Genomic DNA, 21,273 nt, shown 5'->3' on the forward strand with positions numbered 1-21,273 from the left:
TATCTCTCGTCACTCTGAAGGTGGTCTGAGAACATCCATTCCCTGCCCTCCAACCTTTCCCCTACAGGACACTGAGGCCTGCAGGTGGGATGGTGGGACAAGAGGACTGTCTTACCAAAACTGCATGCTACAGTATATAAACAGAAGACATACATTTACCTATTAACTATTAACATTGGGGCTTCTTATAGAAGCAACACTGTTCTTCCTCAAGTGCCATCATGCTCAGTAAGCTTAGACACTGTTGACCATAGCCATGTTGACCTATTTCAGTTGTCCACCTAAACACTGTCGACCTTCCCTGGTCCACCTAATGTATGTCAAGTCGACCTTTATAGGGTCGAACTAATGACTGTATCCCCACTGAGACCGACAAGGGTCTCCTCCTCTGATAAATGCCTAAGGCAGTGGTTCCCAAACTGTGCGCGTAGGCTCCCTGGGGTGCCTCAGGACACTTGCAGGGGTGCCTCAGGACACTTGCAGGGGTGCCTCAGGTTGACGATCCAAGACCAATTCACATTATTTATGGTCAATTATTTATGAACAAAACCAGTTCTGGTGACTACCAATCATAAAATTTGTGTACAAACAGAACCCTTTACCATATAACTGAACCTAAGGATCACATATAAACACAAGTCATTTCAAATTCATTTAATTTTATATATTATTTCTAAAAAAATTTGGCCTAGGGGTGCCGTGAATCAAAGCTCTTGATTCAAAAAAGATTGGAAACCCCTGGCCTAAGGATTGAAATGTACTCCATGATTGTGCATGCTTAGTACACCTCTGTGTTAAGGGCCCCATACATCAGCAATTAATTGTGACAATTTTCAGATATGGAGATGATTGCCACAATTAATTTTAGATGTGTGGGCTCCCCCTTTTGGCAATCGATTGCTTAATCAGGTTTTTAAACAGGTTTAATAATCTGGTATTATCTGCAGATCTTTTTTATATGTGTGGGCATTCCCAATTCGTCTTCTTCATCTATTTACATTATGAACAGCTGAAATGACAATCGATTGGGCAATTTCCAGATATGAAGATGCAATCTTTAGATGGAAAAATCTGCCGATCACTGAAATAAATCTGTAATGCGTGGGCAAAGTCAGATAGATTGTAAAATCCATCTATCTGGCCAAAAAATCCCTGTATCTGGAAATCCATAAATTGTGATTGCTGATGTATGGGGCCCATTAGAGTACATCTAGTTGTGCCAGAGCCCCAGAATTACTTTCTAGCTAGTATTATTCTCAACCATTCTTTGCTCAGAAAACAGAATCTTGAATTAAATCTGTCGGCCTAGTACTGTAATCTAACAATAATTCTGCAGTTAGAGAAAAAAAATTGCCTTTTAAATCGTCTCACTCACCTCTGGAGGTAGGTCTACAGACATCCCCGATGATACCTTCTCGCCCTAAAGATGGAAACATAACATATACATTCATATTACATTATTTTAATTATAAATCTCCAACATTGTGCACATTCTTTTAAATTGTGGAGATCCCAATATAAATACATGACATAAATGGAAAAGACTTAAGAGGTGTTAGATACATACACTTCATACATAAGGGTGTTGAGAATAAATGTTCATGTGTATGCACTCTGTTAGTCCCTGGCTTCATGCAGTTGATTATTATAGCTACAGCTTCATGACTTTAGGCAGTTGATGATTGGATACACTCTGTAAGTTTCAAAGATGTTCAAAGTTTCCACTGTGCTAAGCCACAAAATTGTGTATATAGTACAGTAAATACTGCTTTTACACCAAAATCAAGAATACAACCCGGTATTTGCAACAATCCAGGTCTGATCCTGGATTTGCTGCATTTATACTACAGTACCGACCCTGGATATTCCCGGGTCAGCACTGTTCACATTGCACACAGGTGCAGCATATTGAAGGCCAGTGCTTGGAGATGGCGTCATCTCCAAGCGCTGGTAAACCTGCCGATTGGCCCAACTGCAGTGCCTATGTAATGCTGGGTCAAGCCCAGCACTTGGGAAAGCTGCCGGGCCTCTGTTTAACCCGGTACTGCTGTCCTGGCCACCATGGAGGAGACAGAGGAGGCAACACCTTTGCCATGGCAATGCTGCTGTCCGCTTAATACAGCAGACCGCAGCGTAGGCTACATGCACCCTGTCCCATCCTCTCCTATCCGCTCTGCTAAAGCTGCCTCAGCCCTCACTGTCACTGCCTGCATGCTGCCCGAAGCACCTGTCTGACAGCGGGTGGCAGTATGAAAAGCTGATCCCTTACCCCGAGTGCACACACACACACACACACCTCAACGGAAGGTCATCGGAAGGTCATCGGACTATTGCGCTGTGGTAGGCATCACTTTAATAACAGTGAGAGTGCGGGGCGGCAGTGCCTGATTGTTTCCACCCCCTGCCCAGTGTCTGTACAGCCTTCGCAGCCATTTATTTTTTATATTTATTTTGATCATGGCTACTGGCTGCCGCAGCCTGTCAAAAATTGTGACAGGCAGCCAGAAGAGCGACTCCCCTCACTTACTGACACTGTGAATGCCTGGATGTGAAGTCCGGGTCTGCCCCTACCCATTGCTCCCTGCGCCTGTCAATCAAGTGACAAACAGGCAGCAACGCCGCCTCTCTTCATCCCTCTTCTCAGTGTGCAGTGCAGCCCATTTCTCAACACTCCGCCCCCTCTATCTTCTCCCCTCTTCTTACATCTCCTCCATCTCTCCCCTCCTTTCCCCTCCAGTCTGCTAGGGGAGTAATGCAGGGTTGCAGACTTTTTCTGTCTCCTCTCCGGGAGAAGCCCAGAGAGGAGACTTCCAGCTGCATTTCCGGGGGCGGGGCTTGAGCATTACATCTTTAAGCCGCGCCCCAGTATGTAAAACCCCCCAATTCACGGATCTCCGTGGAGGGGGCGGGGCTAAAATGACGCGATTGTGGACATGTTAGCACTGCCCCCTCCTCTGAGACCCGCAGCTTGTCGCATTTAAACCAAGAGGTATGGTGGAACACACTGCAATTCGGGATCCTCCTGGCCATTCCGGGAGGGTAGGCAACCCTGGAGTAATGGTTGTCTTCAGCGTCCTGCCTACGCAGAGAGAAGAGGAGGGACTGTACAACATTTAAACAGCAAAGAACAGTGAGTCTTTTATTATACAGTACATGTTTATAACATATTTTTTAATAATTGTATATTTTTTTAATATTAATCTAGACACTTTTTTGCGTACACAGCACTGAGATGCGAGTGGTTTGCTACACAGTGAAACATTTGCGCAGTATCGGCTTCACCCTAGCTGTGCAGCCTACAGTAGCTGTGAAGCCAGACGCAGGCCGGCCATGTTTTGGTTGTGTGCGATGTCACCCAGCTGTCGAAGCACTCCACCTGACATGCCTGCATTGTCTCGACCGCTCGCATTAAAAAAATGCTGAAGTAATGCCCCCACAACAGGCCATCGGCTGCGGGGAGGTCGGGCGTTGACGGAGGCTTGCATGAAATGCTGAAGTTATGCCCCCGCAACAGGCCATAGGCAGCGGGGATGGTGGACGGTGAATACGCTCCCACAAACGGGCTGCAGCTTGTTGCAATGGCAATGTGAAAGGTCGCAAAATTGATGGTTTGCAGGAGGGCGCCGGACACCCTTGCACCAGCACCGGCCCTGGCCCAGTTATCCATTTACACTGCTGCCCTTGATTACGGGTCTTTCCCATGTACAATACAGAGCATTTCCCAACTTGGATTGCCACTTCTTTGGACCCGTGTTATTTTTAAGGGAGCCTGACCCAGGTCGACCTGCAATAACCTGGGAAATAGATTACTTCCTGTGTAAAAGGGGTAATAGATTATTTTTAAGAGGTAAAGCAATTTGTCACTGCAATAAATGGGTCAACACAAAAATGTAAGAACATATTGCTTTGTCTGTGCAGAAATGTGAATCTGTATGCCGGAGCAGAATGTATCTTATAAGTACAATCACTCATACACAGAAATATACAAATACAGCAGATGATGGCAGATGACCAGTTGGCCTGACCATTTCTTTACCTTTTGGTTGCCATTTTATCCTTAGTTCTTTGTAAGTATTCCAAGCTTGTTTAATTCGCTCTTCTGTCTTAACTTCTACCACCTCTGACAGAAGGGTATTCCACTTGTCCACTACCCTTTCTGTAAAGTCATTTTCCTCAAGTTTCCTTTGAACCTACCTCCCTCCAGTTTCAGCACATTTCCCTGTGTTTTCATACTTCTCCTTTGAAGTAAGTTTCCCTCCTGGACCTTATTAAAACCCTTGATAATATTTTAGTCTCTATCATGTCCCCCCTTTCCCTTCTCTGCTCCAAACTATTCATGTTAAGACCTTTTAGTCTTCCTTGGTAATTAAATTGCAGATGAGGGGGTGAAGAAGATCATTAACTGATCTCTGTATCACAATGTAATAGGAGCAGGATTCTGAGGGAAAATGGGCATGAAAAATCGGATGAAAAGTATCCAAATCGCATGTGTTTGACATCAGGTCCAATGTGATACGCGGTTGCTTGAGCATCGCAATGGAGCCTGAAGATAGCACAGTCTGCACAATATTTTTATTGCATCGCCAAGCCTTCCGTCAGGGTTGACTGGGACTGCATACAATACAACATATGCAAAAGGACTGCATACGGTGTATTGTATGCAGTACACAGGTTCCCGAGTGGTTCAAGGGGGATCGAGGGCGACTTTTCTCCTGGGAGAATTAACCATAGTGTATGGGCTTCTTAAGGTACAGTAATGCTTCTCCTCATTTTGTCATTATGGCAATTATTAGTAATGAAGGCGAGTTCGGGACACAATGACTACATACCATACGGAATGTACTGAGTGCTTTTGCATACAGCTTTGATGGTGTCATGTACAAGGGGCTCTACTGTGTGGTGTAATGTGAATTGTTACTATTCTGTGGCCATACTGCCATACTGATTTCTCACAAAATCAAAACCTTTATTTTGGGTGCAATATGAGGGGGGACGGGGCTCCAAATCTCTTTATGGGACAGGACACCAAAATATCTAATACTGGTTGTCAAGTTCTTGACCATTCCTCTAGTCTACATAGATCCTCAATAATTTGTTTTACCCCTCCTAGTGTGTTTACTCTATTGTATACTTTTTTGTCATCTGCAAAAATGCATACTGTACTTTCCCTTCAATACCATTTGCAATGTCCCTAAAAAAGATAGTACTGGTACAGATCCCTGGGATACTGCACTCGTAACATTACTCTCCTGAGACTGCACTTCATTTAACCATCTTGGAATACAAGTCCAATGCAAGTACAACAGTTTGGAACCATATCAAAAGCCTTATTAAAGTCACATAAATGGAGTATAGTAAGGGCATGGAGATAAAGGGCAGCCACACCCTCATACAGATGTGTCTGATTTTGACATATATCTTAAAATGACACTTTTCAGAAGGCTTTACTGTGCATCTCATTATCTGGTGTAAGGTTCTTAACTGATAGCTGCATTTTTCTGCAAGATCGAACTACTGTATAGCTATACATTAGATCAGTGGTTCCCAAACTGGGTGGCATGGCGCTATGGGTTGGTGGGCCAAATTATGATTGTTCAATGTTATAGGAAACAGGAAGATGTGTGAACAAACAGTATTGTAACCCTGTCCAACACCACACAACTGAACATAAACATGATAGGTATGCACAATATACTTAATGTAATACTTTTTTTTCTGAATATCACAACTTTTGGCTTGTGCTATGAAAACAATGCTGTACTAAAGGGTACTGCGATGCAAGAAAGTTTGGGGACAACTAACACTTACCTACTTAACAAATCTTATTGGGAGGAAGAAGCCTAGTCTCAGAGCAGGGGTTGTGGAGGAGGCTGTCCCGGGGCATGGAGACATGATCGCACCATCATAGTCCAACCCCACATTACCACTACTCTATCCTATCAGCCCACAATATCCGTTCATCACCATGAAGAAACAACATAATTTACAATAAATCACGTCACTGGCTTGTAAACCTGATGGTGAGCAGATAGAGGGGGGGTAAGTGTATAGAAGGCTAGGGCTGGGCAGGGTTTTGAGGGTGGAGCAAAATGCAGGAGACTTTCCTGCTTTCCTGGGAGGCCACCTCATTTTTTTAATCCTTCTGGCCGTTCCGGGAGATTAGGCAAGTATTAGACTACTGCATTACTGAAGATTTAAATTACAGCATCAGGAAAGGAATGTAAGTGTATGGACTCATTATATTAATTTTACATTTTGTGTAACTGTAAAGCCCCATACACACTGCACGATACCAGCCGTGGGGGATATAGTTAACAACATGGGCAGCAGCTTGCCGATATTGTGTGTACACACTGAACGATATCATTGAACAATATCATTCAGTGACATCACTGGGACCCGCTGAACATGCGGGTCGTTGGCTATGTAGACAAATTGACCTGCATGTACAGCCGAGAGGGGGTTGTTTACCATGCACAAGAGGGCGCACTGTTAACAATGTTGAGAGTCTATACGTTTATACTAGAAGATATAGTAAAATACATCACTCAGCTAGCTCTTTCTGAGCAATATCTTTTACTACAGTATATCCTGTACTGTATATGTGGCTTTAATGAGGCCCTGTGTGGTATGCTAACAATTTTGGGCATGGTATGACAATTTGTATTTTTCTGAGTGAGCTGACACATTAAAGTCGTTTTCATTCCTTTGTTATAATCCAGCTCTGCTCGGGAATGATTTGTGCCCACACACAAAAAAACAAAATGTCCATTCTTCTTTTCTTGGAAGCTTCTGCAAGCACAGAAGCTGGACCCTTTCCCTCCCTTCTTCTGACAGTAAAAAACACTCTCCCACCTTGCTTCAATTTCTGTCCCTCCTCCCGTGTGTTTTGGCTGGGTATTGCAATGGAAAATGTTATGTATTGAAAAAAAGGGAAGCATTAAAGGAGCTAGTCTGCACAGTTATATGTAGGTTTTCCTGCTTGTCGACCATTGAATAAACCTCAGGATTTCTCGCTTCTGGAATTTACTCTCTAAATATTTCCAAATCTAAGTTATTTCCAAATAGGTCCAGTTTAGGTGGACCTGATAAATGGGGATGTCGGGAACTGAGGCTGAGTACACACTAGAAGATAAATCTGGTTATACCTATGGACGGACCGGGCAGTGTGTTCTCCACACACATTCCCCGACCCGTTACATGTGCCTGCCTAGTTGAGCTGTCAGTCATCGTTGGCTCCTGAGGCGGATGTATTATTTGCTTTGCTATTAACCCCACCAAAAGTACTCTGTGGTTCTTATGCCATACATCTACGACCAGATTCCACATTCTGCTGTTCCACAAACAGCATGTTAAAAATCCCTGACTCGGCAATACCAATCAAATGGCAAGTCGAGGATTTTCAAAATATTACTATTAGGAACCCCATTACTTCAGCATTAATTAACAAGACGCAACACTATACATCTCTATTTTAAAAATAAAGTCAACACTTAAAAATTATAGTGCATTAATGAATAAAATTAGTAGGAATAATATGGTTATCCAACAAAGCAGGGCCTGATTTAATAGGCTTGTTAGGCTATAGCCTGGAGCACTGGGACCTTAGGGGGGGGGGGGGGGATTTGGAGTTTTAACTAAAATGTTTAGAATTCAACTTAAGGTGCTTATACATGTTCTGGGCTAAAATAGCATCGCATCGCATTGTGCATACGTTGTGCATGCAATGCAATGCGATGAAAAGCAAGTTCAAAAAGTATGTGCAGCACAAAAGCGCCATCGGGGTGTGCGGCAAGTGCCTTGTAGGTGCTGCGATGCTCTATCTGCGCTGTTGCAGTGACAGGCAGTGAAGCGCCCATCAGGCGGCAGAGACGGGGAGAGTGGCTCTTCTGGAGCAGCATGAGCTTTCGGGAGCCGAATGTCACGGGTGCACTGTGCACCGCCGCCGCCGCAGACAGTCTTCCGGTGACCTGCCTGGCAACCCATGAACTGCCTTTTTATTATGTCCCAGCTGCAGTCTGTTCTGCCACCGGCACCCATGGCTCACACGCACAGCCTTCAGGCCAGGAGCAGCAGCTTCACCCAGGAGGGAGCAAGAGCACCAAGTGGGCCACTGATGAGCTCTACTTTGTTGTTTATTCTTTTGGTGGGAGTATTGGCTGCAGAGGGTGATGTCTGCTCTGCAGCACAGCTAAAGTGACATTGCTGTGCCAGTGCAGATTGCCACATCCCATGAGGGGTCATTTGTCCACCCTGCATCTCTCTACCCCCTCTGTGCCATTCCACAGCTCTCTACCCCCTCTGTGCCGCCCTGCGTCTCTCTACCCCCTCCATGCCATTACCCATCTCTCTACCCCCTCTATGCTGCCCTGCATCTCTCTACTCCCTCCCTACATCTATGTGTCCCCTCCCTACCACCCTGTGTCTCTCTACCCCCTCCATGCCAGCCCTGCATCTCACAATCTCCTACCCACCACCCTGAGTCTCACCACAACATTCCTACTGCCCTGTGTCTCTCTCCCCCCTCTCTATACCACCCTGGAATCTCCCCACCCCCTCCCTGCATCTCACTATCATCCCCCTGCATCTTGCTCTCTCTCTGCTCCTTACTGCCATGCAGTCCGGAATGTGCACCCTGCTTGTGACTCCAAATACCTATGCAATGGGGCTGAGTCCTGGGTCAGGTTGTGGGATGCCAGTCACTGCCAGTGACTGGTATCCCACAACTTGACCCAGGACTCAGCCCCAGTGCATAGGTATTTGGAGCCAGGGTGCACATTCCAGACTGCATCCTGACTTATTCCATCCTTGCTGGCTCCAAATACCCTTAGGGGTAAGAATAATTTGGTACTTCTTTACTTTCACTGCGCCACTAGATAGGACAGATAGGATACTAGATAGGATACAATTTTGTATGCGATTTGACATAAGATATCGCATAAGATATAGGATAAGATTTACTATCCATTTCATTACCCCACTATCCACTAGGGCGTGGAGTTGACTTTATATAGCGTGGCGAGCGCAGCGAGCCACCGAGCCCGAAGCGTGGCGAGCGCAGCGAGCCCCGCGAGGGGACACGGATGTTGTTTCAAAGCAAGTCCCCAATATCGCATGCCATTTGCATGCAATTCCATAAAATACATTCCGTGTCCCCTCGCGGGGCTCGCTGTGCTCGCCACGCTTCGGGCTCGGTGGCTCGCTGCGCTCGCCACACTATATAAAATCAACTCCACGCCCTAGTGGATAGTGGGGTAATGAAATGGATAGTAAATCTTATCCTATATCTTATGCGATATCTTATGTCAAATCGCATACAAAATCGTATCCTATCTAGTATCCCATCTGTCCTATCTAGTGGCGCCGTGAAAGTAAAGAAGTACCAATAATTTTTATCACATGATTTTAAATGTTTTTTATATCTAATGCTTTTTATGTCAAATTAAACTTTGTTAATTTCCAAATACTTTGGCGCCCATATTCATTGTCACACCCACTCCTTCCACATCCCCTTGCATGCTAGCAAAGGGTTTTGGCTGCCAGGGGAAGGGGCTGCTGTTCATCTCACTGATCTGTGCATGGCTCTGGGAAACTTTCCTGCCAGAACCAGGTTCTGGTGATTTTTGGTAATGTATAGGGTGCGATCGGGATGCCGGCTGTCAGTATTCCAACGTCGGCTTTTTCATCCTTTGAGGTCTTCTGACAGAAGTCATAATGATGGTATTGGTATATTAAAGCCTGTATCCTTACTGCATGTGTTTTGCCCATACTTGATGTTCATGTAATAGTGAGTAGAGGAGTGGGAGTGGGTGTTGCAGTATTTCTGCATAGACTGCATCTTGCTTGCTGACCAAGAACCATACCGCCCAACTGTCCCTCTTTACGCAGGATCGTCCTGGTTTTCTGGGACGTTCCAGCATCCTGCCCGGGCCAGTGGTGTCCCACGGTTGTGTGTGTGTGGGGGCAGTTGGGAGCGCCCCCCCCCCCTCAGCGCGTGCTGTGTCCCTCTTCCAGTTTGGCTAATGCTGGAAGGTATGCTAGAACACACATGTGCAGGACCGACGCTTAGTTGGAAATTCTGTTAAAATATTTCTAGTACATGGACCAGACACGTTATTCACCTTAAGTGGCGTCTCCAGCTGCTGTTTACGAGAAGTTTCAGTAATATTCAGCAGGCACGCAGAGAACTGAGTACTAATGTGTTCAAATCACAGGAATACATCACAAGATCTACCACAAGTTCTACCTAATAAATGCCAAATTTTGCTTTTACAGATGAAAAGCATCAAATAGTTTAAATAAAGTTTGGTTGATCAGATGGATAAATAAAGCAACAATATAAACAATGTACTTTTAATAAAAAGAAAATTGTAGTTGTTGGTCAACTGCAGCCATTCCATTTGGGCGATATTCCTTTTTTCTAGAACAGGGATGGGGAACCTTTGGCACTCCAGCTGTTGTCATCCCAGCATGCCTTGTGATAGTTTTAGCATGGGCAAATAACAAAACTGTAGCAGGTCATGCTAGGATGTGTCAGTGGCGAATTGGTAACTAAATCTGGCCCGGGAAAAATCTTGAAGCAGCCCGCGGGTGGGGTGGGGGGTGGGGTGGTGATGGTGGTAAAACTGCTGACCCGGCCTTTGGGGGGGTACCCCAACTTACCCGGCATTGGTGCCACGCTGCAGCTGCTTCCGCCCACCGCCTCTCTTCGCATTGGTCAAAGCTGCGGCCGGCCCCAGCCATGTTTAATTTGGGCAGCCAGGAGTTGATTGCTGTGGTAGTGAAGTTTATGGCCCAGCCAGGGGGGGAAAGCGGCGACCCAGCCAGGGGGGAAAGCGGACAAATCTGGACTGGCTCATCAAAAAATGGCCCAGTTTCCCAGCGGACCAATCTGCCCCTGGGATGTGCAATTCAACAACAGCTGAAAGGCCAAAGGCCACCCGGCGGGGGGTCCCCGGGACAAATGACGCGAATGCAGCTTTTTAGCCCCACCCCCCGCCATGCAATGCCTGAAATACAGGCATTGCATGGCAGGGGCAGGGCTAAAATGATGAGATCATTATGGACACGCCCCTAATAGGGCAGCCACCCCTGTGGCTCCACATCCAAACCGCCCCTTTCCCCCTCCCGGAGATGGCCCCGCCCCCCTAAGCAGTGGCAAACGCAGGATTTTCAGAAGGGGGTTTCCAGAGGGGTGGAGCAAAGCACAGAGATGGACACTTAGGTGACCCAGTATATGCCGGGTCAGTTAAAATATTATAGATAGACCAAATGTATATAAATAATAATAATTAAATATATATATATATATATACTGTGTATATATATATATATATATATATATATATATATATATACATACACACACACACATATTTATATATATATATATATATATATATATATATATATATATACACACAGGGGCGTCAACAGCAGTGTAGACCCCTGGGCATAGCAATGTATTGGGGCACCTACCGATCCCCCAGCGGTAGGGGTGGGGGAATCTTTGATGTCCCCCGGGTGGTAGGGGGTATTATATCAACCGCTCAGCATGTAGGGCCTGGATCAGTAATTTCAACTAATTACCCCTTTACTGCACAGATGGTGGGAGATGGGGTGAGAGAAGGGGGCATTGGACTGAATGAAGGGGCCCTGATACATAACTTCCAGGGTGGTAGAGGATGTTTAATATGCAGAGGAGGGGTGTATAGTGGAGTGGGCTTATTATTCATAATTTTCTGGTGGGAGGACAGCTTGCTTGACTGCAGATATCTCCAGTTCCCAGAAATAGATTTCTTAGATTTTAATGGAATTAAAAACTAGAGGATCCCACCTACCAATTGGTATTAGGGACTAGGGGATCAGAGTTCAGTAGGCAGAGCAATCTGCCAACGAGTATATAAAACTACATACTAGGTGTGTGGAGCTGGAGCAGTAACCAGCCCTGGAAGGCTGATATCTCTGGTTTTGGGAACAGAAGCGACAAGCTACTAGTGTCCATCAAAGGGGGGAGAGTCACAGCTTTTGGAATATACCCTCAGAAAAACTCTAAGTCAGACAGAACCTAAAATATCTGACTGGGAAGAGCAATTAACAGGCTTGGATGGGGACCGCTGCTTTGAAGTCAGATATCTCCGGTTCCCAAAGGCCGATTTTTAAAATTCTTGTACAAATGGAAAGAGGGGACCCTCAGCTTTCAGACTCCTGGGTACTCAGACCCCCCCCCCCCCCTGCATGCGCTACTGCCCTACTTTATTGAGCTAGCTGCCCTCTCCCGAAGAAGGCAGCCAAAAAGTCGTCAACTATGGCTTATATAGAGTAACAGCAGCTGGCTTTTTCTTTTTCAATATTGCAAAAACCCAGCATTTGGGTTTTAGACCATGTGAAATGTGGTTAAAACTTTGATAATGGAATTTTTGACGTATTTTCCCTTTAGTGCATCTCCATACACCACCGTAGAGAGAAATCACTTTCTCTACATTATCTGCAAACAATTTCCCCAACACCATACTATTGTTTGGCGACATAAAATTATCCAGAGGTATTAAAAAACGATAAGAACACTTTGCTGTACATTGTTTTTTCACATTCTGGCAGGTACCCTTAGACTATTTCTGCGTCATTATCATTCACCTCTCAGTGTTTGAGACGTTGCCTAGCATAAATGAGGCCCATACTACTGTTACTACTACCCAGCATGCAAAATGGTTTCAATTTAGGCGTACATATGGCCACAATTTGGCCTTTTTAGTTAACAAAAATTGTGGCTAATTGTGTATCTTGCCCTAAGGGACCCTGAAAATGATTTAAAAATGTTGGCAAGAATGTGTTTATCTATAAAAACTGACACGGTTGACCTAGATATACAGTATTGATTTTGACACCTTGAGAAGCAAACATGCTCTCTATAAGGAGCTGTTCTGTTTAAAAATATCTTAATTGCACCTTTTAGATCTAGTTATGAAAAAGTATTTCCCTTTTACAGTAGCCTCAAGCTTACTCCTGGGCATCATTATACATAGATGTTCAAAGGTCATTTCTTTCTAAGAATAGCTATGCTAAAGACAGTGCAGTGTATAAAGGTGCAGTGACAGTTATTAAATAAGGTTGCTGAAAGGTACACATCTGTAGTTAAGCCTTCCAACCAATCAGCAGTTATTTGTAAATATCAGCAATGTAAGAAAATAGCCCTTGTGCTGGGTACAAACTATGTGATAAATTCTACTGATCCGATAAATGAGTGAGTCAGATCGATTAACTGATTGGTGTGCAGTGCATCTGTACACAGTGTCTAACAATTCCGATGTTTGTTGAGCTGGGCACCATTGGGACAAGTCTGGCTAAAGACACTAGGTGAGTGACAGTGTCTGCAGGGCCTAATTCAGCATGGATTGCTAATCAGAAAAAATGTAGTAAATTGCAAATAGAAAGCCACCGTCCAGGCAGAATGAAAAAAAAAATGCTCCTTTTTAAAATTGCGAATGCATCGCAAATAGCGATGTATTCACATATCCGTTCGCAAAGAACGATCAATAAAACCAATTTTTTTTTTGATCATCGCTGATGTCACAGACCCTCCCAAAATCCCCTGGGCACACCAGCATTTATACAAACATGCCCAGAAATGCCAGCCTCCTATCATTCAAACTGTGGTTACTCTGCGATTTCTATGTGTATGGATATTTTTTTATTAATTTGATAATCGCTTGATTTACAGATGGAGCCTTCCTCAACTAGCTTTCTCCGGATAGCCATTGCTCACCAAGGCCTAGTGTTCTCAGCTGCAATACAATACATAGAAAAATACAGTAGGGCATTAGCATAGGATAAAGTCCGACAGCTCTGGCTCACTTAATCCTATTAAAGGGCTAGATGAGGATGGCTCTATCTATACCAATTCTTTGATTAATGATCCATGCTGAATTAGGCCTGGTGAGGGGGTAATGATGGGAAACAGTTAAAAAAACTGGGTTGGGTCATTTTCCTTTTGTAGGCATGCCAAGACGTGGGTTTGCATCTTCTGGCGCAGCTTCACTGGTCCCAGCAGCATGATAACATCGGCCATCCTGAGTAACCTGAGGGTAACTCAGATGTCATATGTTCATGCAGAACAACTCTGCATCAGTAGAGATGTGTGGGTTTGGTTTTACACGGATTTACTCGGATCTAAAAGCGAGATCTTATTGGCTATCCATAACATGAGACAGCCAATAGCCAATCAGAAAAATCCAGTGGGTGCTCAGATGCTGCCCGGAATTAGACTGCACATGTGCAGCATGGGCTATGTAATGATTAGCATTACTGCCTCACAGCACTGAGGTCATGGGTTCAATTCCCACCATGGCCATAACTGTGCAAAGTTTGTTTATTCTCCCCGTACTTGCGTGGGTTTCCTCCGGGTACTCCGGTTTACTCCCACACTCCAAAAATATGCAAGTTCCTGTAGGTTAATTGACTCCCAACAAAATTAACCCTAGATGAATGTGTGTACATGTACAGTATATATGTTAGGGAACATTGATTGGACTGATGTGAATGTTAAACTATTCTATGTAAAGCACTGTGGAATATGTGTGCGCTATATAAATAACTGTGAATAAAAATCATATATAATCCAGAAATCCCTGCAATTTTGGGGCCTCCAATCCTGGGATTGAAATCCTGGCAATATTAGGGTCAAGTCCTGGTATTCCGGGATTGGCCACCCTATGCACCACCAACGAACCACAAAATGCACTGTAGGCAGATACCTCCCAAAGTGGTAACGCCAACACAACAAGGATATCCAGATCAATACACACACATTGACTACGCATCTGAGAGAGTGAGGCCATTTAACAATGGTGAGTGCACTCATAAAGTATACTTTTACAGACTAATGATCTGCTATTCTTTCCTGCCCAAAATAGCCAACATGAGACAATTAGAAAAATCACCAAAAGATGGAGAAGGGAATCACCAAACAAAGAGATGTAGGCCATTCAGCCCCCACCTTAACTATACTGCCCTAAACACACCCCTTCAAATGCCATAGGCTGAACCAAATTAAATGACCAGCTACTGTATAAGCCCGCCCCAGTTTACTAGGACTACATTAGAATGCTCATTTTGTCCTCAGACCTGCCTCTCTAGATAATGGTTGCAGTATGTGTTACCATTGCTTAATTCTGCTTAAACACATTCAGAGCATGCATAGAGCAATTCAAAACAAGAGACATAACCAAAACTTGCATAGATCCCAATCTGCACAAAGCCCAATATGCATAACACCACTAATTGTTTCTGCTGCCTTATAAATGTTTCATTACAAAATTGCTACTTCCAAACTTCTGGCCTTGGCTCCTAATTTGTTAATTAATATCTCCAGGCCTGAATACGGTACATCAGAGCCAATGGCACGTTGCTGTGTTAAATTTGTAGAGCTTCAGTGCAGCCAGGAATTATTCAGTCATCTTGCCCGGCTTATTCTTTGCCTTTCGCTGGCCAGTTTGTGCTCCTGAGCACTTAGGTTACAGAAATCCTGCTAAGTCAGCACTGAGTTGGAGCAGTGAGCGGAAGATTCCTTTCCAGACCACTAATGCTGTTGGAGGTTTGCATGTAACTTTTTGGAAGCCACATAAATCCTTCATTTTTATGTCAGCTCCTTCCTCACTCTTTCTTTTACTTCTTTTACTCATTTTCCCTCCATTCTCTTAGCTCATTTTTTTACAAGAATTTATTTAGGCTTCCACACACATGGCTATTAATAAAAAATAAAAATAACATTCAGACCTGTTGCTAGGCTGCGACCAGGTAAACGCTGCCCGGCAAAACGCCTCTCCACATTTTGCATGGGTCCGCATGGGCAAAAAAAATCATTCGATGGTAGCTGACCATCAAATTCTTATTTTCCTATTTGCAGATAAAAGTCAGTCTAGACTGACTTTTATCTTGACCGGAGATGGCCGAATTCGGGGTGGGCGCTGACGTCATGTGATCATCGACACAGGGGAACGCCCAGTCTTTTTATGGGGCTGCCCATAAAATGATGGCTGTTCCCCTTCTCCAGGCCCCGTCCCTTCCCTCACTGTACGAACGTCTCGCCGAGTGTGAAACACGCAGAAGGCGATCGCACAGGGGGTTTAACATACCCATATTCTCCATTCACAGACCCTGACCATCGGAGACAGGGCCGAATTTGGCCCATAATGAATGGTTCCGAATCGGCCCCTAAATTCTGTGATAATATATGAATACATTTATCATAGGTTTAAAACCCATATGAAGCAAGAACACAATAAGACAAAAAGTCATATTTAAATAAATCAAAGGACCTTTGATAAAGTCGTGACATCACGACGAAACATGTTAGGCAGCACTTTCTACTTTTAACTGGACTTGGAAGAATCTCTGCCTCTGCTGCCCCCCCCCCCCCCCCCTGCACTCTCCTGGAAATTTTCCCTTTCATTGTCACCATTCCGGATTGCCCTCCACACCCCTACCCCAGTTGGGGAACCTTCTACAACCACACTGTGGACTCCATCATTCGCAACATCGTGAGGACCCTTCAATTATAAGGAATTAGATCATCCTCCAGCGAGAAACCAACCACAGTTCCCCCCCTAAAATCAGTGCAACATAGTGAGGACCCCAGAATTGGGAAACAGACCTTCCTCCAGCGTTCATTTACACCATCCAGGACGGAATCCTACCAACCACCATCTCCTAGGGCATCACTCAGTGAGTAACAGCCCCCCATTTCCAGGGACATAACGGCAGCAACGCAGAGACATAAGTATCGCCTTCCTTGTCCATTTCTTTTATTGTCATTGTCACTGACATAAACGTTATTGTCTATTCATATATTGTTTTAAAATTTAATTTTAAATATATTAAAATTGTGATATCCAATTGATCCACCTAGCGCTCCACCTTTTTTTCCCTATTTCCCCACAGCTAATTGAACATGTTGCCCGATTTAATTAGCAGGAACCCTGTGCGCTTAAGCCCCAGAGGATGTATTTATCCGTGCAGCCTCAGGATCTGTGAGGAAAAATTGACATTAAAATGCAGACTGATAGTTTAGACCTTGGTAAAACATAGGGAAAATGGCATACAATTGAATAGCTCTGAGCGTGAAACCGGATGATTTTCCTGCATGGAAAAACCTGAGCTTAATTGCATTCAGCCTATAATGTGAAGCATATACTAATTATTATTACTAGTTGTTCTAATATATGAATCTTCTAATGTCCTGTGATATGACAAGAGTTAATTATTTTCTTTTTAATAATCAAATTCTTCTTCCATGCACTGTAGGGCTAACAAGAGACCACAGTATAGTAAAGTAATAGATTGAGCTGTCTACCCGGTTTGCATTTAGCTTACCTATAGCATGGGTTGTCCTTGTCACAAGGGAAATGAAGGACTCTCTGGCTAAATATTTGTAAGAAAGGTAATCTACAGTTACAGTGGCTAATCCACCTAAGCAGCCTACATAGAAAGCGAAGCGTACTGCTTACATTATTTAATGGTTAATAATTAGTATGGAGTGTCTAATGCAGATATCGGATACCCTGACTGTAAACAACCATAATACTAAATGATCCACAATTATTACTAATTATTACTATAGATAGAGGTGTAACTTCATATAAGTTGAAATACATTGCAGTGTGCAAAGGGGAGTTCACAACCAACACCAGCAGTACCCAGAGTTGCTTATTAGCTTTTATAGCAGTGCAATTCCCAAAATGCACTGCCAGAATGATCAACTACTAGACACTAGTTTAGCAACAGTAAATACTGACCGGGCTATGTAGGTAATTAGAAACAGTATCCTACCAACCAGAGCAGGGCTCACATTTTGGGATTTGTAGTAAAAATAAACAACATCTCACGTAGCACATTACAAAATATGTACATGCTATTATATATGACTGTATATACAATTTTCTGCAATTTTGTTATCCCATGTTTGGACCTTGTCCCTCCCCCTGTGACATAAAAGGTCCTTTTTCCAACTATGGTGGAGACCTAAGCATGGCAGTATTGCTTTCAGAAGCAGCACAAGCTCAGTAGCTCACTTAACATTCGCTCTTCCATCTCCTAACAAAACATATTCGCTTCCTGTTCCTGCCCTCACTCGCTCCCCTTATGTCCTTCCTTCTGCCCCAAATGCTGCTGCAACATGTAACTGCTTGCTGGTCCGGAGCAGAATGAGGTGTACCGACAAGAGGGAATGGAGGAGATAGAATGATCATATTCAGAATTGGCAACCGGACGGGGAGGCAATCAACTCCATTGCCTCCAATACATACAGGCAACACTGCACTCTTAATTCAGAACATTGCTTGCCAAAGGCAGATGTACAAACACCCAACCTTTAGAATGAAGTATACTGTACTATCACAATTTCCCCAATGGAAATAAAATGGCTATTTTTGGAAGATTTATGCAATTGTTATATAATGTATATAAAAGCATGAACTAACGTATAAAACGTATTCTATGTTTCTATGTAACGTAATTCATAAAAAGGTGTAAAACATGGTAAGCCGAGAAAAAAATGGAAATATAATCAGTTTAATTAAAAAAGAAAAAACTATTCACAAGCATGAGCATTTTAAACAAAGTTAAGCAAAGATTTACTCTTTGCTAATAACCGTTTTACTTTGTTTTAGTTTGTCCTTCATTTTGCTGTTAGAAGCACTTCAGGCTTTCGTCAGTATTTAATTATTTAATTAACACTTTATTACAAGCTGTGTTAATTAAATGGAGCATTTCAGAGAGCAGCCTACCATGACATGTCTCTGGGGTATAAGAGTACTTAGATACAGCGAGATGGTTTTTCTTTTCTTTTTTATATAGTTAGAGGAGGAGGGTTCCAATTTGCACATGCTGTATCTAGAACAGCTGTGATACTCTTCTATACCAAATATAACAATGTTCAGGGCCTTAACCAGGCATACTCTTGATACTGGATCGAAGACATCTCAGAACTTTCTTTTATGATCACCTGTTTCACCCGCTACAGAAGAAACTGCTCCAGTTTTTACAATATAAGTTTTAAATTGCTGTTAAGATCAATAAAAATTGGAGAACAGCTACTATACAGAAATGTACCTTCATGCATTTTGTATGAATCCCATGCGACCCAGTTTTTCTCAAATGTCTTTGTATTTGGCACTTAGTTAGGATTATTTTCTCAAAATTCACTCATGAGAAAACATCTCAACACAAAACCATATCTATATATATTCAAAACCAGTGCTCAAAGTGGGGCGGTATACAGCGGTATGACATACCGCCACTTCCCGCCGCCACTTCATTTTTGTCCATTTCTACACTATACCAGCGCTAGGATAAAATAAGGGATCCCAGCGCTGAACAGTAGCAGCATTGTTAGAAGAGGTGTCCCTCTAGGTGTCCCTCTTGGTGGCAGCAACACGCTGAGACGGGAGTCAGGATGGCCGTACCTGGTCCCCCCTGCAGCATGAAGAAGTCACCACCGGCTGCTAGCCAATCCTGGCTCTCACGGTCTGGCTGCCAATCAAAAGAAGGGCGGATTGGCATTAGGCCAATCACATCTCATGGCCACCATCCAATGAGAAGTTGCTAAGCGGGAGGCATGGGAGCTGCATGAAGTGGTCGCCGGACTCAGGGGATGGAGGCTGGAGCGGGTGCTGGACCAGCAGGGCAAGGAAGCTGCAGCAGTCACTGGACCCCGGAGCGTGAGTGAGTCAACAGCGTGCGTTGAAGGCTGAGGTGGGAGCTAGTCTGGGGGTCTGGCCTGCAGGAGGACTTCTGCTGTGGTGAGCGCAGCTCCGTCTGAACCCCAGTCTGTAATATATACTCAGTGGCCACACAGAAGATCAGGCATCTGCTGGATCCTCCAGCAGCTGCACCCATCACAGATCCACACTATAGCAGTCCATAGCCTAAGCCCAGCTGCATTCACAGCAGGTGAGCTGCTGCTGTATGGCTTGGGGGAAGTAGGGATCAGGTGAGATGCTATGTGTCCTTTGGAGGGATAGGGAAGTGAGGGTCCCAGGAGGGATAGGGAAGTGAGGGTCCGAGGGGGGGGGGGGGCTGTTTGGTGAGTGAGGGTCCTGGGGAGGGGGTTTAAATTTCCATACCCCCACTTCTAAAATTCCACTTCGAGCACTGTTCAAAACAATAATGGTTTGGCATCTTGGTACTCTACAGCCATTGGAGGTACCAGATTACACCTGTGTTCCCCGGATTGTCTGCAATCCAAATGAATAAGAATGCGGAGTCCAATTCATTTTATATTATTAAAAGTCTTTCATAAAATTCAAATAGTTGTGCAATTTTAGCATAGAAAACTGTTTTTCATCCCCTTTCCAAGTTTCAAACAGAGCATAACCAACGCATTTCATCTAGTACAGACTTCTTAAAGGGATACATCTTTACTTGAAAGCATTATGCAACAACAATTATTAGTTCAGATAATATGGATAACATAGTCTCGGTTGAAAATGATAGTGGACAACTCCAAACGTTGTTGGTACAACGGGGATAGTCCTACATAAAAAAGTGCTATAGGGTGTTGCACCTATATCAAACATTCAGCACTGTTGACCATATGGTGATGACTTATTGACTGTCAGCCTAGAAATTGTCAACCTATTGTACCATCCGGATCCCACCACATTTATATGTACATTGAATCTTAAATTAGCTCTTACCGTTTTGCTCAATGAATCCTCAAGGCAGAAGCATCGTGTATAAATCTGGTGCTTGGATTTTGCAGGCAGTTCTATGAAGTTACTGTTCTGCACATTCTCAACACCCTCCACATTGCGTCTTGTCTTAGCAGCATCGGGATTGCACTGTACATTAGTGTGTATAAGAGAGAAGATATATTAAGCACTACAAATATATCAGTTATTCACATTGATCTCATTCTTTGTGCATACGTTTATATGGTGCTGCATGACAAGACATAAAGGTTCACTAACACTATAAAAATTTATTTTCCTATTACATATGTATGTTTTAAATTGGATTGAATTGATGCAAATAAATGGCATCACAGATCTATTCTTTAAACCCCTTGATTTAAAGGGGTAGGCTTTTCAGTAACCTTCAGTATTATGTTATACTGTAGAGCGACATCTATTAAGCAGCACTTTTTCTTCTTGTGTGTACCTAATGACTGAGTATAATTCATCATGTATTTATAGGATAGGCCCATCTGTCAGATGTTCAAACTGTTGGAAGGTTTCCATCAGTCAGAAGAGAATAAGGGGGTATTCAATGTTGGGT

The 21,273-nt window shown here is 43.8% G+C and overlaps 1 protein-coding gene across 5 annotated transcripts in view; it reads right to left on the bottom strand.

Annotated features, from left to right (window-relative positions):
* COL16A1 (collagen type XVI alpha 1 chain) overlaps nt 1-21,273 on the bottom strand; it is a 164,283-nt gene that overhangs the window by 104,324 nt on the left and 38,686 nt on the right. For all 5 annotated transcript variants that reach the window (XM_083173690.1, XM_083173688.1, XM_083173689.1 and 2 more), the window contains exons 8-9: nt 20,694-20,837; nt 1,376-1,420 (exon numbers count right to left, since the gene is read on the bottom strand). In XM_083173690.1, the coding sequence (XP_083029816.1) occupies nt 1,376-1,420; nt 20,694-20,837 (189 nt within the window). The remainder of the gene's footprint in view (nt 1-1,375; nt 1,421-20,693; nt 20,838-21,273) is intronic.

Source organism: Crinia signifera, chromosome 2, assembly GCF_055691185.1.
Source record: "Crinia signifera chromosome 2, ASM5569118v1, whole genome shotgun sequence".
Taxonomy (NCBI): domain Eukaryota; kingdom Metazoa; phylum Chordata; class Amphibia; order Anura; family Myobatrachidae; genus Crinia; species Crinia signifera.